This window comes from Eucyclogobius newberryi, unplaced genomic scaffold (genome assembly GCF_026437365.1).
Source record: "Eucyclogobius newberryi isolate DKJ021-1_F unplaced genomic scaffold, fEucNew1.0.hap1 SCAF_13, whole genome shotgun sequence".
Taxonomy (NCBI): Eukaryota; Metazoa; Chordata; class Actinopteri; order Gobiiformes; family Gobiidae; genus Eucyclogobius; species Eucyclogobius newberryi.
In genome coordinates, this window is record NW_027315757.1 from 10,398,054 (window position 1) to 10,418,798 (window position 20,745).

General features: G+C 40.5%; 1 protein-coding gene across 1 annotated transcript; it reads right to left on the minus strand.

Annotated features, from left to right (window-relative positions):
- Positions 1-1,496: 1,496 nt before the first annotated feature.
- nptx1l (neuronal pentraxin 1 like) lies at positions 1,497-17,468 on the minus strand. The gene is made up of 5 exons (XM_072442526.1): positions 16,905-17,468; positions 10,796-11,003; positions 7,573-7,817; positions 6,408-6,587; positions 1,497-3,149 (listed from the first exon to the last, which is right to left on the minus strand). Exons 1-5 carry the CDS (start codon positions 17,337-17,339, stop codon positions 2,928-2,930), a joined length of 1,290 nt encoding a protein of 429 aa, XP_072298627.1. The 5' UTR covers positions 17,340-17,468; the 3' UTR covers positions 1,497-2,927.
- Positions 17,469-20,745: the final 3,277 nt, after the last annotated feature.

Consider the following 20,745-nt stretch of genomic DNA (forward strand, 5'->3'; position numbering starts at 1 on the left):
GCCTTGTGAGCTGTTCAGTGGCAAAAACCTCTCTCTATTCCTTATTAAGAATATGAGAGGTTCTGTCCATAGGAGTTTTGTTTATAAGAGTTTTTTTCTATTAAGAGTGTCATCTGTTCTTTTCTTCTGTATCTACTTGCGTTGCAACACTGAAATGTCCCCATTGTGTGGACAAATAAAGGCTTATCTTATATTATTTTGTGTTTATTAAAAGTAAACATTTGTTGCTTCCCGTAGAAATAATCAACCCGCTGCACCTGAATTCTATTCTTGACATATGTTGGCATGAACCAATTGTCATATATAAACAGTTGCTAGCATAGCAACAATGCAAAGTGACAATTGTGTGGCTTAAATGTGTGAAAAATTGCGTGTAGTTTCTGGCACAATACTATGCTAATCTGTTTTAGCTTTAGAGCGTGTAATATGCCAATCACAACATACCTGGAGTTCAGTTTTCTTCAACCGTTGCATGTTTGAACAATCTTGTCTGTTTTGGCCGTCTCCTTTTCAAAAGCTCAAAACATTCTGTTCCACCAGATGTTAATCCAGGATCTTGGTCAGGAGTAACTATTGGACTATTATGAGATTACCTTGACAAAAAGCCACACCCAAATCCAAACTAGGCCCCAAATGATATGGGAAAATAACCCAAAACCTTCTAGCTGTAAGGTGAGTGCCAACCGTTATGTCACCTATCAAGAGTTTTTGATGTCACGTTACATTATAGTTTGTTTTGTTTCATTTATGCAGCTGCTAATTCTTGCCCAGTGCAGAGATGCTATGCTATGCTATGCTATGTTCTAATTTGAGTGGTTAGGATGTTGTACCTGTGTCTTTTCTTGATTGAGTTGAAACAAATATTTATTTTAGTACAAGACGTTACATCACTGATCCTTCTGAGGTTTAAAATGTTTGTGAAGCTGTATTACACTGGACGGCTCATCATGGACATAATTTAAGTATAATTCAGGTTTAGTAACAATTTAATTAAAGTTATGATTTAGGAAATTGGAATCACTGAAGTCTGAATAATTAATAAACAGTTTGTTCACAGTGAATTAAGTCATTGTCCGTGCTTTATTATGAAGGAATACGTGTCAAGTGTCAAGTTGGTAAAGGTAAAAAAAAAAAGTGGAATATCAGTTCTCTGGCTTAGACCAACGTTGGTACAGAATCATTTTCAAATGTACAAATCCTCATGTCACATTGATTTTACCTGAACCTCCATTTATATTTGGACTGTTGTTGAAAGTATACATACAAATATGGCTTTTTGGTCATTTAGGTTAAAGAGTTCAGTTCTGATTAGTCTTGAGTGAGTTTAGCAATTCATATTTTGTCTTCCAATGTTAATCCTCCTCTTTGTAACTGCAATTGCTCAACATTTGTCTCTGAAAATCGTAATGATATATATTTTCCTCCCTCCGTCCTCGTACAAATTCCTCCCAAGCATTTATCACATTCGATTCATTTTGTCAAGAATAAATCAACGCTTTTATGATTCAAGTATCACAATTTATTACAAAAACTAGAACTTTCTCATCTGTTGGTGTTGCCATGCTTAAAGCCTCTAACAGTGGAGTAGAAAACATGAGGGAGTCGAAGCCGAGGCAGTTACACACGTTAAGACATGCTGTTAAACTGTACAGAGGACATTCTCATCTGCAAAATGCACAAAGTCATCACCACAACGACACCATCGACCAGCTGCATTCAAACGTGTCACAAAGAAACTGGAGGCGGGCGATACCTCCATTTCAGAATAAATTGAAACAGTCGGTGGCATCAATTTACATTTTCTGATAAAATATGAAATTCAAAACTCTCCTGTGCAGTTTTTAAGTCCATTAACCCGCACCGTATTCATTCTAAACCCATGGATATATTAGCCCACTTTATGAACCAATCAGACATCTGCAAGTTTAAAATATATATTCCAGTATATTTCAAACAAAGTAGAGTTTAGTTTACTTTTGGCTCAATTCTGCTTATATCATAATGTATACAGAATGTGGAAAAGCTCAAGTCACCTCCCTATGACATGTTCATATTCAAAACACCAACAGGGGGCGCAAGAACTGCCTTTCTTGGACTTTAAAAACATTGAGGAGCTTCATTGTTCACAAACACAAACAAAGCAACGCAAAACTTAAGTACGTTTTGGATGTTTTCATTATAACATGAAATCCATTTAGCATAATATTGGAGCTTTTAAGACGGTTTTAAGCACATTTTTGATGAATTGCAAGAAATTATTGGAATGATCAAAAAATGCAATTCGATATTTTCATGTCCGTCGATATCGCCCACCTCTACAACAAACTCAGAAACGCAAGTTACACAAAACGAACAGACAAGCACCCTGCAAATGATCAAAACATTTGTGGAGTTTCTTCAGCAGCCCAAGGCACTCAGGCTCAAACGTTGGCAATATATCTATCTTTTTTAAAATTACTTTTATTTTTACACATAATCACATGAAGCAGGTGGCGGCTGAGAAAAGAAGAGTGACAGAATCCACAACATAGTCTAGTTTGGTGCCGAAATCGTGCTCCTGCGCCAACATTCACCGTAAAATAGCTCACAGTGACAAACCCAGGCCGTGGAAACCGTTTGCAGATCCTTCAAAGTCTTTTTCGTTGACCTCTACAGACGTCTAACCCTTACTTCTTCCGCCTTCTGTAATGTCAAAATTGTCCACCGTTGTCCTTAGCGCGCCTTGGACGGATTCCACTTTCCATTAGAGCTACCTGGCGGACAACAATCGCCCCAACGTAACTTGAAATTCCGTCAAAGTCCCTCTGCTATGCGACCTCTTCCTTTCAAATCCAGCTTTTTTAAAAATCTGGATTTCGAGTTTTACTGCTTCGTAGCGATAGCAGCAGAATCGGACAAAAAAGTAACTTCCTGTCCCGTCTTCGCTTTCAGTTGAGTTGGCGACACGCTTCGAATGTCCACTTGGAGGCGCCGCCGTAAATATCCAAGCTGGTTTCTATCCAGGCGAAGACGTTGCCGATCTGGGCTTTGCTGCTGCACGTGGCCAGGTTGTAGATCTCCCCCACGGTCAGCTTGCGGTCCCAGATGTGCAGATTGGCCAGGTCGCCCACGAAAGCCTGGGTAGCGTCGAAACCTCCGCCTAGCATGTCCTATAGAGGAGAGAGACGGGTTTAATCAACACTAGCATCGTCCATTGGCTTCATTGTGGAGTGGCTGGACGTTGGAGTGGGTTTGCTGTGCTGTTTGATAGAGTTCAGAGGTGTAATAGTCGTCGTCTAAATACATGTTGTGAGGTGCAATAAAGCAGATGAGCAATGGTGACTGTACCGCTGTAAAGTCGCGCTGTAAAGTCGTTCTATACAGTCGTTCTATACAGCGCAATGATTGAAAAGTAAAGGTCTCTGCCAAGGCTCTGGTCTTTTCACATGTATTTCTATACAAATATATATGGACGTCTGTGAGCTCTGGACACAGGTAACCATGGAGTTCTGAGGTGAATCACTGACCTCAAAGCGCTCAGGCACCACTGTGTCCTGTACGTGTCCTGTACGTGTCCCGTACGTGTCCTGTACGTGTCCTGTACGTGTCCTATATGTGTCCTGTACGTGTCCCGTACGTGTCCCGTATGTGTTCTGTACGTGTCCCGTACGTGTCCTGTACGTGTCCTGTACGTGTCCTATATGTGTCCTGTACGTGTCCTGTACGTGTCCCGTACGTGTCCCGTATGTGTCCCGTACGTGTCCTGTACGTGTCCCGTACGTGTCCTGTACGTGTCCCGTACGTGTCCTGTACGTGTCCTGTACGTGTCCTGTACGTGTCCTGTATGTGTCCTGTACGTGTCCTGTACGTGTCCTGTATGTGTCCTGTATGTGTCCCGTACGTGTCCTGTACGTGTCCTGTACGTGTCCCGTACGTGTCCCGTACGTGTCCTGTACGTGTCCTATACGTGTCCTGTACGTGTCCTGTACCTGTCCCGTACGTGTCCCGTACGTGTTCTGTACGTGTCCTGTACGTGTCCTGTACGTGTCCCGTACGTGTCCCGTACGTGTCCTGTACGTGTCCTGTACGTGTCCCGTACGTGTCCTGTACGTGTCCCGTACGTGTCCCGTACGTGTCCTGTACGTGTCCTATATGTGTCCTGTACGTGTCCTGTACGTGTCCCGTACGTGTCCCGTACGTGTTCTGTACGTGTCCCGTACGTGTCCTGTACGTGTCCTGTACGTGTCCCGTACGTGTCCTGTACGTGTCCTGTACGTACGTGTCCTGTACGTGTCCTATATGTGTCCTGTACGTGTCCTGTACGTGTCCTGTACGTGTCCTGTATGTGTCCTGTACGTGTCCTGTACGTGTCCCGTACGTGTCCCGTATGTGTCCTGTACGTGTCCTGTATGTGTCCTGTACGTCTTCTGTATGTGTCCTGTACGTGTCCTGTAAGTGTCCCGTATGTGTCCTGTACGTGTCCTGTACGTGTCCTGTACGTGTTCCGTATGTGTCCTGTACGTGTCCTGTACGTGTTCCGTATGTGTCCTGTACGTGTCCTGTATATGTCCTGTACGTGTTCCGTATGTGTCCTGTACGTGTCCTGTATATGTCCTGTACGTGTTCCGTATGTGTCCTGTACGTGTCCTGTATATGTCCTGTATGTGTCCCGTATGTGTCCTGTATGTGTCCTGTATGTGTCCTGTACGTGTCCTGTATGTGTCCTGTATGTGTCCTGTACGTGTCCTGTACGTGTCCCGTATGTGTCCTGTACGTGTCCTGTACGAGTCCTGTATGTGTCCTGTATGTGTCCTGTACGTGTCCTGTATGTGTCCTGTATGTGTCCTGTACGTGTCCTGTATGTGTCCTGTATGTGTCCTGTACGTGTCCTGTACGTGTCCTGTATGTGTCCTGTATGTGTCCTGTACGTGTCCTGTATATGTCCCGTATATGTCCTGTATATGTCCCGTATGTGTCCTGTATGTGTCCCGTATGTGTCCTGTATGTGTCCTGTACGTGTCCTGTATGTGTCCTGTATGTGTCCTGTACGTGTCCTGTATGTGTCCTGTATGTGTCCTGTACGTGTCCTGTACGTGTCCTGTATGTGTCCTGTATGTGTCCTGTACGTGTCCTGTATATGTCCCGTATATGTCCTGTATATGTCCCGTATGTGTCCTGTATGTGTCCCGTATGTGTCCTGTACTCCCGTGTGGGCTGACGTCCCAAACCACACTCAGGCTTAAACACTTGTATTTACTTTCTTTGCATTCTTGGTCAGTTTCTCTTTTATTTGCAGCACACATGGTTCAGAAAGATGCTGCTGCTGCAGTCTTTGCTCACAGGATGTTTTCATTTTCAGTCCCCAGAGTTCAGAGTTCAGAGTTCAGAGTTCAGGGTTTGGTCTGAGTTTGGGTGGAAGGCTTGAAGTAGAAGGAGCTGGTCTCCTCAGAGGAGTTTAAACAAATCTTAAGAATTATATTTTTGATGGATCTGTGTCTGAAATGACATGTACTTGTGGTGTTTTGGTTTGTAATGTTTGTGGTCAAAAGAGATTTTTAACCTCAATGAGACTTTTCCTGGTTATATAAAGGTTTAATTTCAACACAATGTCCAAATTAAGGGTAAATACTGACCATAGAATAATGCTTAAATAATCCATTAGATTTACTCTTACCAAATGAACCATCTTCTTGTACAACATGATGGCAAAATCTGATATAATCTTAGTATTGTTTTGTCTTTAAACATGTCTGTGACAACAGAGGGAATTACCACGGGAGGGAAGCGAGAGCCGTGCCCCACGTGCTGAGAATGCAACCGTAATGAATGCAATTTGACAGAAGTCTGCTGAGGATTTAGGGACTTAAACACAGCGCGACAGAACACTGGATTTGCCATCAACCTAATTTAATTTAATTGGCATAATCCAGGGGAAATTTAAACCTGTTTTCTGAGGCTCAAAGATAAAGGAGCTCATAAACAGGATTAATTAAACAAGCATGAATGAAGGTAAATACAACTCCTAAAATATGTTGCAAATACTGTATATGTGGTACTTCAATCTCCTGTAATTCATTCAACTTTTTTCCCATAACCAAAACATAAATTCTTAATTTTATTCATGCATTTTAAAAAATATACTATGCTATTTGCTGCTTATTCGTTGTTGTATGTTGCATCTTAACGTCAAAGCAAGTTCCTGGTTGACAATAGCAATAAACTTGTTATTCTGAAGGACATTCATGTATTCATAAGTACAAATACCAGACCACATCAACAGCTAACAGCCAGAATAACCAAACCTAACCACACTCTGCTCCCCCTCCACCACAGCAGCAGAACAGACAGCCTCCTCAGCATCTCCTTTCATCGTCTCATTCATTTGCCTGGTGTCTGCTTGAACTCTCAGCCCCAGCAGCGCTCCTCACCTGCTCTTGGCCCAGGATGAGCAGGCCCTGTGGCTTGATGGGGTGGTAGGGGGCCAGGTTCTCCCCGCTGCCCCGCTTCACTCCGTCCTGGAAGGCCTCCCACACGCCGTCGCGGGTGGTCCACGTCACGCAGATGTGGTGCCATTTACCGTCGTTGATCAAGAAAGGCAGTTTGGCAACCTGAGAAACGAGCGAGACGGCACAGACGGTGAGCGCTGTTTGGGATTCAGAATATCACATGATTTGAGTAGTTTAGAGGCAATTCATTGTTGGATAGAATTTCAGTTATTTTATTTTTTTTAAAAGTAAGATAATTATGAAATATTAACTGATACTAGACTGAACAAGCTTGAATATGTGCTGCGTGTTTAACTCTTTTAGTGCTGGAAATAGAGATTATCATAAAGGATATATTCTCACATATTAACATAAAAAATTGTCAAATTGTAATATTTATGTTGCTTTATAGTGAAAAACACAAGTGAATAAAGATGGAAAATGATCTAAAAAGCTGAACGAACCACAGGGAGCAAAATAAAACCATACGCATTTCAAACATCGACAACTACAGTACGTATGTGAAAGATGTCATAAAAATATATACATTTCAAAACAGGAAGTCAAGTGTATGTATGTGCTTATAAAACCTGGATTATTTAGCTTCTTAAAGTACGTTTTACAATACACTGTTTGGATGGAAACACAAAATGCATCGATTTACAAAAGAAAGTTGGGCTGTTGTAATGTTCTAAAATGTTTTGACCCGTTTAATAATCTGCCTTGTATAGTTTAACTGCTGGTTCAAACTATTTAATTGTGTGTTTATCACAGTTTTTGCTGTCCTGCTTGCCTGCCCAGAAAGGCGCCTTTAAATAAAAGGTTGACAGATAAATTAGCTTAAAATTAGAAGTACTGAAATGAGTCAAACATATTTTGAAAATGGCTTGTGTTCACACTTGTCCAGGTTTGACTCTGGATTAGTTCACATATATATATAGACCTGGTTTGGTTCTGGTTCAGGGTTTAGTCCAGGTGTAGGTCCGGGTTTTGGTACACTTTATTGTCATCTCAAGACGCAAGTTAATCAGAACTACTCATTATACTACTATTATAATATTTTTAAACAACTTTGATAGTGTTCTACCTCCCACCACTGCATTCTCACCTTGTCATTGATGAGCAGCTCCATGGGGTTGTTTCCCCACTCGATCAGCACCAGCTCGTTGGCCTGTCCCGGCACGGCGTAGGACAGGGGCGTTCCCACTCCTGGAGAGGCGTTGGACTTGAGCCACATGCACACGGTGAGGGCGTACATCTCCGGCAGGCTGCGCTTCACTTTGGCGTACATGTAGTTGGTGCGCAGAGGGAACGTCAGCTGAAACTTATCCAGAGGCCTGTTCTCCCTCTGACCTGGGAACACAAGATACAGGAGGGTGAGTTTATAGATTACACTGAACAATATGGAAAATGATGATCTACTTATGTTATAGTTCAAAGCCGAGTACCTGGACAAAAGCATGATGTGTCTCCTTTAATAACACATTTGGAGGGTACATTTAAGCAGTTTGCAGTCGTGTTCTAATCTAGAATATGATATAATCTTTGACAGAGGGTCAATGTACTGCCAATATTTCACAATGAGTTTTTTAAAGAAATGCTAATCCCACAAATGTTGAACCTCATCATGTTATTGCGTTGAGGTCTTTTGGGTTGAATAATGGCACTACTTTGTGAAGCTATTGTTAAAAACAATGGTTCCCTCTTGTTTGTTTATGCAAAGAGAGAAGGCTTTGAACTTTGTGCCAGTTTTGCTTCATGTGGACGGGTAATTATAGAGATATGAAGTATAAACCAGGTCAACAAATCTGCACTCTGACAGTTAAAAAGCAAATTTCAGTAAAACATTCTGACTTGTTCCAGCTAATTATACGAGTCTCGAATGTTGTAATGTTGACAAAATCTAGTTTTATGGTAGGATTTTATGGTTAAAGGTCTTAGCTTAAGCCAAACGAACATTTTTGTTTCATAGCATCATGCAAGTTTGAGTTATGCACAATGCTATGATTTAGCATTAATCACACTGAATTAGTTTCTATTGTTATTCAAATTCATGTGTAAATATTTGCTTTTTGTTACTAAGACAAGTACAGGAAGTGCTCCTCCATGTTTTTTTTCAAACCAAAGCTATTTGAAGCTATTGTTTTCAGCCTTATTCAAACTACTTCACTCTTGAGTGTACCAGTAAGAGTCTGGTAAAGACTTTTTCCCCCTTTGGAGCCAATTCAATTATAGAAAACTATGTTCATCACATCAAATAAATGAATCTTGAATGTCCTTTTTTTATTTTCCAGTACATCTTTAATTGAATACATGTAATAGAGAGGTTTATTGACTTACTATTGCACCAGAAAAGTTACATAGTGCACCTTTAAGCAAACTTTTGTCTGGAAATAAACTGAATTTAACTAATTTTACATATTTTAGACCGGAATGATTACAAAGACATTAGTAGATATGGACATGCTAATAAGCTGATCCTGAAGTTTCCCACCAAATAGATGAAACCATTCTATTCATAGGTTACAGGACTTTTTCCCATTCAAAAGAGATTACATTTAGTTTTAAATAAATGTCTGATCATTCTAAAACCCTTCCATAGGCTGTGCCATATTGTGAACGTTAAATCCCACATTATGCGACGGCGCTCGTTTCCATTTGCCTAAACTGATCATTCCCAGCGTGCGGAGGATTTACACAGGAATGGCATTACACAACAGATCTGGCTCTAATCTCATCTCTAATCTCATGTGAAGTGCAGCGCAGGAGAGCGGCATGGGGACGTTTTGACTTTCATTTTTCATTTTGCCTTATGCGTTTTGGTCCCATCCCTCGACCAACCATCAAATATAACGACATTGTACAATGTTTGAAATGGTTAAATTAAATAAATACATCATTCTGTCGGTTTAAAAGGCACTATGTAACTTTCTTTCTCAATGGAGACAAGCTGGGACATTTTTTACGATATTTTTAAGCAATAGAACACCTGCAATTGAATAAATACAAGATGGATATGTTCAATGACATACTGTGGATCATTCCAGGCAAAGCATCAACATCTCCATGGAAACACGCAGGTGTTGAAGTCACAAGAAACGCTAAAAGGTGCACCTTCAACTAGCATTCTCTTAAGTTTGCAGTGATTTCAGCACCAAGGACAGCTCCAAACTTGATTTGTGTTGTAGTTTTAATCATTTTTATACCATCACTCATCCACGCGTCAAATGAGACGACAAAATCTGATTTTTATCAAAGAAATTATTATTCACGCTGATAATTGATGTTTTCTATTTAAGAGTTAGTCTGATCTTGTTTGGCAGGCAATTTAGCACCAAGGACAGTGCCTAACTGATATTTTACACAAAGTCACACTTTGTTTTTGCCATTAAGAATACATTGTGACATCAGCAAGCTTGCCCACATGTACTATATAATATAATATAATATATCAGAGGTCAAGAGAAGTAAACCAGTACTAAACCAGGACAGCACTGGAGATGTTTGACTCATAAATTAGTTTAAAAGCTATTAGCTAAAGTATGCTGCATGGAAGATAAGAATATATATTACAACAAAAAATCGCAAATGTATATTCTCCTTATTTTGATCAAATAAGTTGTTAGTCTGTATATACTCCAGAAAAAAATATTCATGATTAAAATATTTCAGCAGTTGATTAGTCACGATTATTCTGATTCATCATTGTGAATTGGCTCCTGAAGAGACTAAAGCTGGGGCCTATCATGGATAAAAGAGACTGAAGCACAAATGTGCCAAAGTCATGAATGACAGATGAATACTGTCTGAATGACCTACAATACAACCACAAAGACTGCTCCGAGTCTGAGCCAAACAGCACGTAAAGAGGGCTTAAAATCACAACATCAGTTTTAAACATGTCAGTGACAGACCAGGACTGAGTTAGAACCAAAACCAGGTCTAAATCAAAACTGAAACAATGTCAAAAAGCACAAAATCACCAAGACTAACTAACCAACTTTATACTAGGTACAAAGACCAGGTCAAACGGGACTAAACCAGGTCTAGATCAGAAATAAACCAGGACTTTAAAAGATCTAAGGAGGATGTTTTAAACCATGCGAAAAATAAAACTAGGACTGAAACTGAAGTCCCAAAAGCATGTCTCAATTGTAACTGAACCAGCATTTCAGAAAATCTAAAACTCTAAAAAGCACGCAATCAAACGAAGGATGAAGTAATCAATTAATCAAGCAAAAAAAACTAGATCATACCCCGACTAAATCCTCAATCAGGCCTCTATGAATCCCAATACACCTCAGTAACTCAGCCGTTGCCGTGTGACGCACCTTTCTCCAGGTCCGAGATCCTCTGGTGGAGCGAGGTGAGCGAGGACTCCACCCGGCCGCGCTGCTCCGTCTCGTTGCGCAGGCCGTGGCGGTTCTCCTCGATGCTGTTGACCCGCGTCAGGACCTGCTTCTCCAGCTCGTCGATGCGGTTCTGGAGCAGGTCTTTGAGGCTGTTGGCCTGCACCGAGTTGTTGCTGCGACTGTACTGCTGCAAGAGAGGACGAGGAGTTTGGACAGTTGAGCAATGGCCAGAGATTTGGGTGGAATTTGACATGGATCGACCTTTTATATATGAGTGAAAGGGTTTTATCTGCACTCTAACTCTAGCACTTGGAATTACTTTGTGTACGAAAGAATTGTGCCTTTGACAAAACACTTTTAAAAGGAGACATATGATACTTTTTTCAGGTACTTAGCATTGATCTGTAGCATAAGTAGATCATCATTTTACATTTTGTTCATTGTTAACCGCAATATTGAACTAAAACGGCTTAGTAACAGGAACGTGTTCACTGACTTCCTGTTCAAAACGGCAGAACTGATAAGCCCCGCCTCTTCATACTGACCTTTCACCACCACCACATGTTATTTAATTTTGAAAAGTGACTGCGTGACATTTTAGAACCTACATCTGTCACTCAGAGTGTTCATTTCTCAAATAATCACTACTAAGTACAGGGATGTGGGCGGGGATAGGGGGTAGGTTAAAACGGCACTTTTCTGAGCACTTGAATTTCAGTTGCTGGACAATACAGGATTAATTCCAACATGCAGGAATCAATCGAAACGCGGTTATAACCAGGTTAAACGCTTATTAAAGTTAATTTCGAATAAAACGTCTCCTTTAAAGCAAAAGGTTAATTTTTTTTAAGCTGTTTTTTTTCATCTGTAAACTGAACACTGAATAATATTTTGAGTGGTTAAAATGTCAAACTTTTCATGGTATATTCTTTCAAAAGCCTGTAAAATATGATAGACATTTTAACTGCGTTATATACTTTACTTTTTCATGAACTGTCGATACAATTTTGAGGCTAGAAAGCTTTATTTCTCCTAAAACTGACACGTCTGCCCTGGAAATTCAGACTTTTGAATAAGTGTTTTGATCTGATGTCAGTTAGTTAATCATTGAACATGTTTAACAGTCTATTTCACGTTGCCTCTTTCATTCTGATGAAAGATGATTTTAAAGTCTAAACAAACTGCAGAGTAGAATTGAAATGCCTAAGAAAAGTTGGAAACTGCTTTATTTCCTTCTGCTGTGAGGAAAACTGCACTTTTAAAGCTGTTCCACAGATCTGATTCAAATGTCTGTATTTTATAATAACTAATAACTAAAGTTGACGTAAAATATGAAGAAACTGGATTGAAATGACTTGTTTATGTATTTTAGTATAAAGTCGTTCTGCATTGAGGTGAGAGAACATCCAAAACAGTAAAATGTATAACATGTTTAATATATCCCATTGTAAAGGGGAAAGTGAAGTCTATAATTCTCACATTTCTTTGGCTTGGTTTTAAAATATAGAAGGGAAAAAATGTAACAAATATGTCCAACTGGGGTTTGTAATCACACTTTATTTTAGTAATCAACATGTCAAAGCATTATTTCTATTGTCCATCAACTTTTAAATACATTATCAACCAAATAAAGGTTGAAATATGAAGATAATGGATAGAAATGATGTACTAAGGCCGTGTATTATTGAGGAAAATGATAAGTTTGACATTTTGCTTAAATAATGCCAATGTATTTGTTATAAAAGGTCTTTTCGTATGTTTTTCAGAGTCTGTAAAGTTCAGATAACGATTGGTCAGTCACGATTAGTTGATTTATCAGACATAATATGATTCTATTTCAATTTAGGAAAGAAGTCTCTGGCAACACTGTTCAAAATGTATTCATCATTAAATGTCGTTTGAAACATTGAAATGCACTTTTTCAATTGTTTTTTCTTGCCATTTAAATCCCACTAATCCAGAAAATGTTTTGCTCAGTAAAAAACTAAATAAAATGTTTAAAACTAAAACTAAAGATCAATGTGTCATGGATTCACATAAACAGCCCAATGAGAAGACGAAGCAGAATGAACAGAATGCGCCTCCAGCTGAGCTCAAAATCCAATTTGAGTTATTGTAATTCACACAGTTACATTTAATACAATAAACTGAGTGCCTAAAGTAAACTTCTGACACAAAAACGACCACACACACATCCACATTAGTTACACCTCGTTTTTGTTACATGAGAGTGTAAATGAAGAGGAGACGAGGTAAGATGAGCCACATATTCAAACTCAAAAGCTCATACATTGTTTAGGTAAATTGGAAATTAACTCATTTTAGGGGGAAAATCATCACTCAAAGAATCTCATACTTTCACAAAAACAAGAATAGCATGTTTTTGTCATGTTACTAGGTCATTTTGCTCTAAAACATATATTAACTGTTTATTATAACAAGATTTATCCAAGAAAGTCACTTTGGGGTACATTTATCAGCCTAATTTCCTTCATTTAATTATTACTTTTATAGTTTTTACATGTCCGTTGGGAAGCCTGAGTTTGGTGGAGACAAGTTAATTGAAATGTATATTTTTAAATGCTAATTAAACCTAAATATTTAGGTTTAGGCTCAACATTCAAATGGTACACTGTGGGTGGATATTTACAAAAATAATACACCTTATATTCATTTTGTCAGTATACAGTATTTGAAATATGGCAGGGTGACATGCAAAAAATAATCATGTTTTTCCCCTTCTTGATCTATCTCAATTTTCTGATTTGAGTATTGATATAGACTAGTGATTTCTCATGATGAACTGCACTGGCGTCTGTTCTAAATCACATACACGTCCTGTCCAAAAAAAACAATACAGTGAAACGACCACGTGGAAAGACAAATCCCGTGGTCATGGAAAGGATGTCAGTGTGTTTGAGAAAAGTCAAATCATTAGCATCGAGCAGAAAAAACATTGAGAAGCAGAAACAAATGTACTCCAGATCTGAACTCACTTTCTCATCCTTGTGAGGAATAATGACACACTGAAGATCCTTGTGAGGAACAATGACACACTGAAGATCCTTGTGTGGAATAATGACACACTGAAGATCCTTGTGTGGAATAATGACACACTGAAGATCCTTGTGAGGAACAATGACACACTGAAGATCTATGTGAGGAACAATGACACACTGAAGATCTGTGTGAGGAACAATGACACACTGAAGATCTATGTGAGGAACAATGACACACTGAAGATCTATGTGAGGAATAATGACACACTGAAGATCTATGTGAGGAACAATGACACACTGAAGATCTGTGTGAGGAACAATGACACACTGAAGATCCTTGTGAGGAATAATGACACACTGAAGATCTGTGTGAGGAACAATGACACACTGAAGATCTGTGTGGGGAACAATGACACACTGAAGATCTGTGTGAGGAACAATGACACACTGAAGATCTGTGTGAGGAACAATGACACACTGAAGATCTGTGTGAGGAACAATGACACACTGAAGATCTGCGTGAGGAACAATGACACACTGAAGATCTGCGTGAGGAACAATGACACACTGAAGATCTGCGTGAGGAACAATGACACACTGAAGATCTGCGTGAGGAACAATGACACACTGAAGATCTGTGTGAGGAACAATGACACACTGAAGATCTGCGTGAGGAACAATGACACACTGAAGATCTGCGTGAGGAACAATGACACACTGAAGATCTGCGTGAGGAACAATGACACACTGAAGATCTGCGTGAGGAACAATGACACACTGAAGATCTGTGTGAGGAACAATGACACACTGAAGATCTGCGTGAGGAATAATGACACACTGAAGATCTGCGTGAGGAACAATGACACACTGAAGATCCTTGTGAGGAATAATGACACACTGAAGATCCTTGTGAGGAATAATGACACACTGAAGATCTGTGTGAGGAACAATGACACACTGAAGATCTGTGTGAGGAACAATGACACACTGAAGATCTGTGTGAGGAACAATGACACACTGAAGATCTGTGTGAGGAACAATGACACACTGAAGATCCTTGTGAGGAATAATGACACACTGAAGATCCTTGTGAGGAATAATGACACACTGAAGATCCTTGTGAGGAATAATGACACACTGAAGATCTGTGTGAGGAACAATGACACACTGAAGATCTGTGTGAGGAACAATGACACACTGAAGATCCTTGTGAGGAATAATGACACACTGAAGATCTGTGTGAGGAATAATGACACACTGAAGATCTGTGTGAGGAACAATGACACACTGAAGATCTGTGTGAGGAACAATGACACACTGAAGATCTGTGTGAGGAACAATGACACACTGAAGATCTGTGTGAGGAACAATGACACACTGAAGATCTGTGTGAGGAACAATGACACACTGAAGATCCTTGTGAGGAATGACACACTGAAGATCTGTGTGAGGAACAATGACACACTGAAGATCTGTGTGAGGAACAATGACACACTGAAGATCTGTGTGAGGAACAATGACACACTGAAGATCTGTGTGAGGAACATGACACACTGAAGATCTGTGTGAGGAACAATGACACACTGAAGATCTGCGTGAGGAACAATGACACACTGAAGATCTGTGTGAGGAACAATGACACACTGAAGATCTGCGTGAGGAATAATGACACACTGAAGATCTGCGTGAGGAACAATGACACACTGAAGATCTGCGTGAGGAATAATGACACACTGAAGATCTGCGTGAGGAATAATGACACACTGAAGATCTGCGTGAGGAACAATGACACACTGAAGATCTGCGTGAGGAACAATGACACACTGAAGATCTGCGTGAGGAATAATGACACACTGAAGATCTGTGTGAGGAATAATGACACACTGAAGATCTGCGTGAGGAATAATGACACACTGAAGATCTGCGTGAGGAATAATGACACACTGAAGATCTGCGTGAGGAATAATGACACACTGAAGATCTGTGTGAGGAACAATGACACACTGAAGATCTGCGTGAGGAATAATGACACACTGAAGATCTGTGTGAGGAATAATGACACACTGAAGATCTGCGTGAGGAATAATGACACACTGAAGATCTGCGTGAGGAATAATGACACACTGAAGATCTGCGTGAGGAATAATGACACACTGAAGATCTGTGTGAGGAACAATGACACACTGAAGATCTGCGTGAGGAGCAATGACGCGCTGAAGATCTGCGTGAGGAATAATGACACACTGAAGATCTGCGTGAGGAATAATGACACACTGAAGATCTGCGTGAGGAGCAATGACGCGCTGAAGATCTGCGTGAGGAATAATGACACACTGAAGATCTGCGTGAGGAATAATGACACACTGAAGATCTGTGTGAGGAGCAATGACACACTGAAGATCTGTGTGAGGAACAATGACACACTGAAGATCTGTGTGAGGAACAATGACACACCGGATGGAAATAACGCTTAATATTGCAGACGATTATTGAAACTATGCCAGAGCGAATGTGCGCTGTGATCAAAGCTAAAGGCTAAAGGCTAAAGGTGCTATATATTAGAGTGTGTGCACCTTCTTTTCTGTGGTGACTTATTTTATTTTTGGACAGGCCGTGTGTTTTTTTCTGACGGAGGATTGGCTCTGGACCAACCATATCTCCATCTTTTGATAAACTGCCCTTTCCTTCTTTTGAAATTTAAAAGCACAAGTTTTATTATTCATGTTGGTCCAAAAGTCAGGATTTACTCTGGACGTTCAATTTACCCAAAGACCTGACTTCCTGTCTTTTATGCCCGAGTCTCTGAACATTTGCCTTAATGTAAACTGTTAATAAACAAGCTGCAATATTGTATTATATTCAGAATTTACATTGTTTTGACAAAATACACCAATGCTTAAAGTGGTTTAGTTTAGTTTTGCCATAAGCGTCTTTGGGTCATTGAAAAGCGCTATATAAATAAAAGGTATTATTCTTATTATTATTATCATTATAAGATGTTCAGGCAAAATCAGATGAAAGTAAAACAAAAAACATGACAATGCTCCTCAAATAATCATTGTTCACATTATGAATAAACCCAGTCCTACCTCCAGATTCTCCAGCCTCTGCTTGAGCGACTGCAAAGTGTTGGAAAGCTGCGCCAGAGTGTCCGCGGGACCCCTCGACACGTCCCCCATGGTGTTCTTGGCCCCTCCGTGGTGGCCCCTCCGCGCCCCGGGCTCCCCGCTCTGGCTCTCGCAGCGCGCCAACTTGGACGTGAGTTCCCGGATCGTCTCCTTCTGGTTCATGATGGTCTCCTTCTGCTGCAGCACCGTCTCGCGCAGCTGCATGACGCTGCTCTTCAAGTTGGCGTCGCCCGGCACCGCGTTCTGGAGCGTGGCCGCGGCGCACAGGTCCGCGTCTTTGGGGACGGACGTGCAAATGAACTGCGTCTGTCCGAAGTTCTGCGACGAAGTTTGCAAAAAGAGGCAAACCGCGAGGAAAAGTCGCCAGTATATCCCGTGCGTGAAGCGGCTCCCCATCGCGATCGCGTTGTGTTGTTTGTTCTGTTTTTGTTTGTTTGTTTGTTTGTTTGTTTGTTTGTGCGGTGTGGGCTTGGTTTCGCCTTCCCAGCTGTCACTCCGCGGTGGTCGTCTCGCTCCGTGTGAGGACCGTGAGAGGCTGCGGTCGCTTTTATATCGCCACGTCCACCGCATTACGCGCGCAGGCCCGACGTTATGACCGCGCAGAGCCGGAGCTGCACTCTCAGGACCACACCGACATGACCGCGCACAGAATGCAATTAATGATTAGCGGGATTCACGAGTTTTCCCCAGATGAAGCCAAAATAATGCAGTTTGAGAATATTCTGGATGAGTTCATTTCCAGATAAAATGGTTGTTTTCGTCAAAAACTCTAAGAACTGTAATTAACAATTATTTTAGTAGTCGACTAGTCAGTGATTCTGTTTTGTGTTTACACTATCAGTCAAATAACGGTTGAAACATGCTGATTGAATGTTTAGAATATTTCTTTGTTATAAAATATTAACAATTATTTTTTATTCTAGTCATTATATGTTGATTAATAGTTGTAGCAAGTTTCTTGTGCCATTTTATGTGTTAACAAAACAGTTTTTTCAGCACATGTGTTGCACGTTGTGGAGCGTAAAGTCCAGATAACAATAATTTGATTTCTAAATTAAAACATTTAAATACGACTGTCTAACATAAAGACATAATGCATAATAAGAACTATATATCCATGGAGATTTAGGCAAATTCTTACAAATTATTATTATTAATCTTCATGAACCATTGAATATTCATTTTGATAAATAGGCTGGTCATGAATCACCATAAAAACATAATTTTGTGTTGGAAAATTATAGGTAGTTGGTAATTTTATAGTTTAAAAGCTAATCCCATAGCCAAATAGATGCTAAAAAATTTAAAATAACAGCAGTTCTTCATGGGAGAAATCTTATGGTGACATAGTCGTTTTACAGCTGTGGATTACTTTCTTTTGTGTCTACAAATAAATACAATATAATTGCATGTTCAATGTTGTTGTCTCGTAATCATAAGCAGCAATCGCGCAGCTGCAAGTAATTCAACCCAGTTAAATAGAGGCGCCAAGGAAGAACCACGACCAGAAAGTGAAAGAACAATTTCCACCTCAGTGCGGTCATGTGAGTGCGGTCATGTGAGTGCGGTGCCGCCTCTGCACTTTCATGAACAACGGTAAAGCGTCACATCGAGTTGGGGGGGGGGGGGGGGGGGGGGGGGGGGAATAAAAGGAAAGAAAGAAGAAGCCCATTTTGCTTTCAGGCTCCACACGTTAAATCTTTCATCCCTTGGACAGTTTGCCATTTCTCTGCGTGTATTATTTATCCGGAGTTTGTAGGAGGGAGTGAGGGAGGGAGCCAGTGAGGGAGGGAGGACTGCGGAGGGAGCCAGATGTGCGCGCAGCGGCTCTTCTTTGGAGTGTTGATGTGGAGGAGCGAGTAGTTTCAGGACCAAGGACAGCGCACGGAAGAGTTGTGGGAGTCCAAGCGGGACTGGAGTATTTATTACAGTATTTATGTAATAAACGGTGTTCATCTGTGGTCTGTTGCCCAGCGTACAGCGGGAATCCTGGGGAAAGAGAAACAAATCAAACCAAAAGTGTAAATAGAATAAAGTAAATAACTTTTTAGCTAAAAATGAAAACACGTTTTTTTTAGTTTGAGTGTTTTATCGAGCTTGCAGCTCCACAAACCCAACTCGAGCTTCCTCCTGCTTGTTTTCATAGAAATGTTGTTCCTTTAGCTATAATATTCTACAGTGTGGCATAAAACATATGCATCTATTGGAGAATGTTCTGAAGTATGATCTTAACTCTCACTTTCGCTGTAGGATGCACTAAGGAAACAGAAACATTGATGAATTGGTTTTCAAACTTGCCTCCTAAGCTGGCTCCCTCAGCCGAATAAAAAGGATTTATTCGACTAATATAATTTTGCTTATACATTTACATCACTTCCTTTCCATGCGCCTTCATTAATTATGGCATGTTTTTTGGGCTTTGGGTCATCGATGAAGAACACCTTCTCCTGAGAAATCTCTGCAGTTTCTCATACAACGTGCAGCAGCAGAGCACACAGAGCAGCGCTGCGGACACAGACTGACCCTTGCTTTGTCCACGCATCTGAGAGAACACAGGGGTGACTGAGCACGTGTCACTGAGCCAGGCTCGGATTTTAAAGCCTTGTTTCATCCATGGTTTCTTGTTCTGTCACGTGGGCATGTACTCACGAAATGCCAACATCAAATGCTTGCTGGTCATTAACAGCATGTTACCTGACATTTTTCAGTTACATTACAAAAAAGCTATTAAAAAAAAGTTTTAAAAAACATTAGATCACGAGAGGTGACCTTTGAGCAAAAGTGGGACATCAGAAGTCACAAGTCAAAAAAATAACTCAAAAGCTGTTTCCGCATGTCACTTGCTGTGTGGAGACAGAACAGAAGAGCACAAGTTCATATCATGAGAGCAACAGATTTGCACAAGACCAGATGCGATCGTTTCATGAAGATGTAACATTAACTAGATAAAGTGAAAATAGTAGGATGTTTTACATAATAAATAACACGCTAGCATTTACCTTCTGCAAAAGCTAACAACAACACAACTTACTGGTTAGCTCTGTTAAACGCTGTTAAAAAGCAGACTCTTATTTTATTTTATTTTATTACCGGTCACATCAAAAGCACGACTTTCCAAGCTAAAAGCTGGAACATCGACTTTGAATCCTGAGTTTCTGAGGACCACATGAATGCAGCATTTAAGGCAGCAGAAACTTAGCACTTAATGATCTGTAAACTATGCATTCCATCATCTGCGAGCTTTGTTTTGTAAATAGCATATGTCTGACTGCATTGACGCTGCCAGATAAATAAATACATTTCAAGCTGTTGTGTTTGGTCCACATTTCATACAAACCGAAAACATCCACAATAGGTAAAAATCCTCAGGCCCAAGACAAGCTCAAGATCTGGAGATGTGACTATGAGTCTGTGCTCCTGACAGGTGCTCCAGCGGAACTGAAGGATGGGTCAAATGCAGAAAATAAACGTCCCTCACAAAAAGCTTAATAAATACCATGATCAGTTAGTTTCAGTTACAGTCCTCGTCTGATCAGCGTTTGGGGTGGACCAAATCAGGAAATCAAAATCTCATCTCAAACCAAATTGGCTTCTTATTCAGCCCGGTTCTCACACACACACACACACACACACACACACACACACACATGCACACACACTCCTGTAACCCTGTGTAAGTGCTTGTTTATGTGAGTGTTGACTGATTTCTGTTAAAGGTAAAAGGAGTTAACAATAGCAAACATCAGCACTGTTTCTGAAAGCGTGTATAAAACAGAAATGTGAGCGGTGTTTTGGACAACGT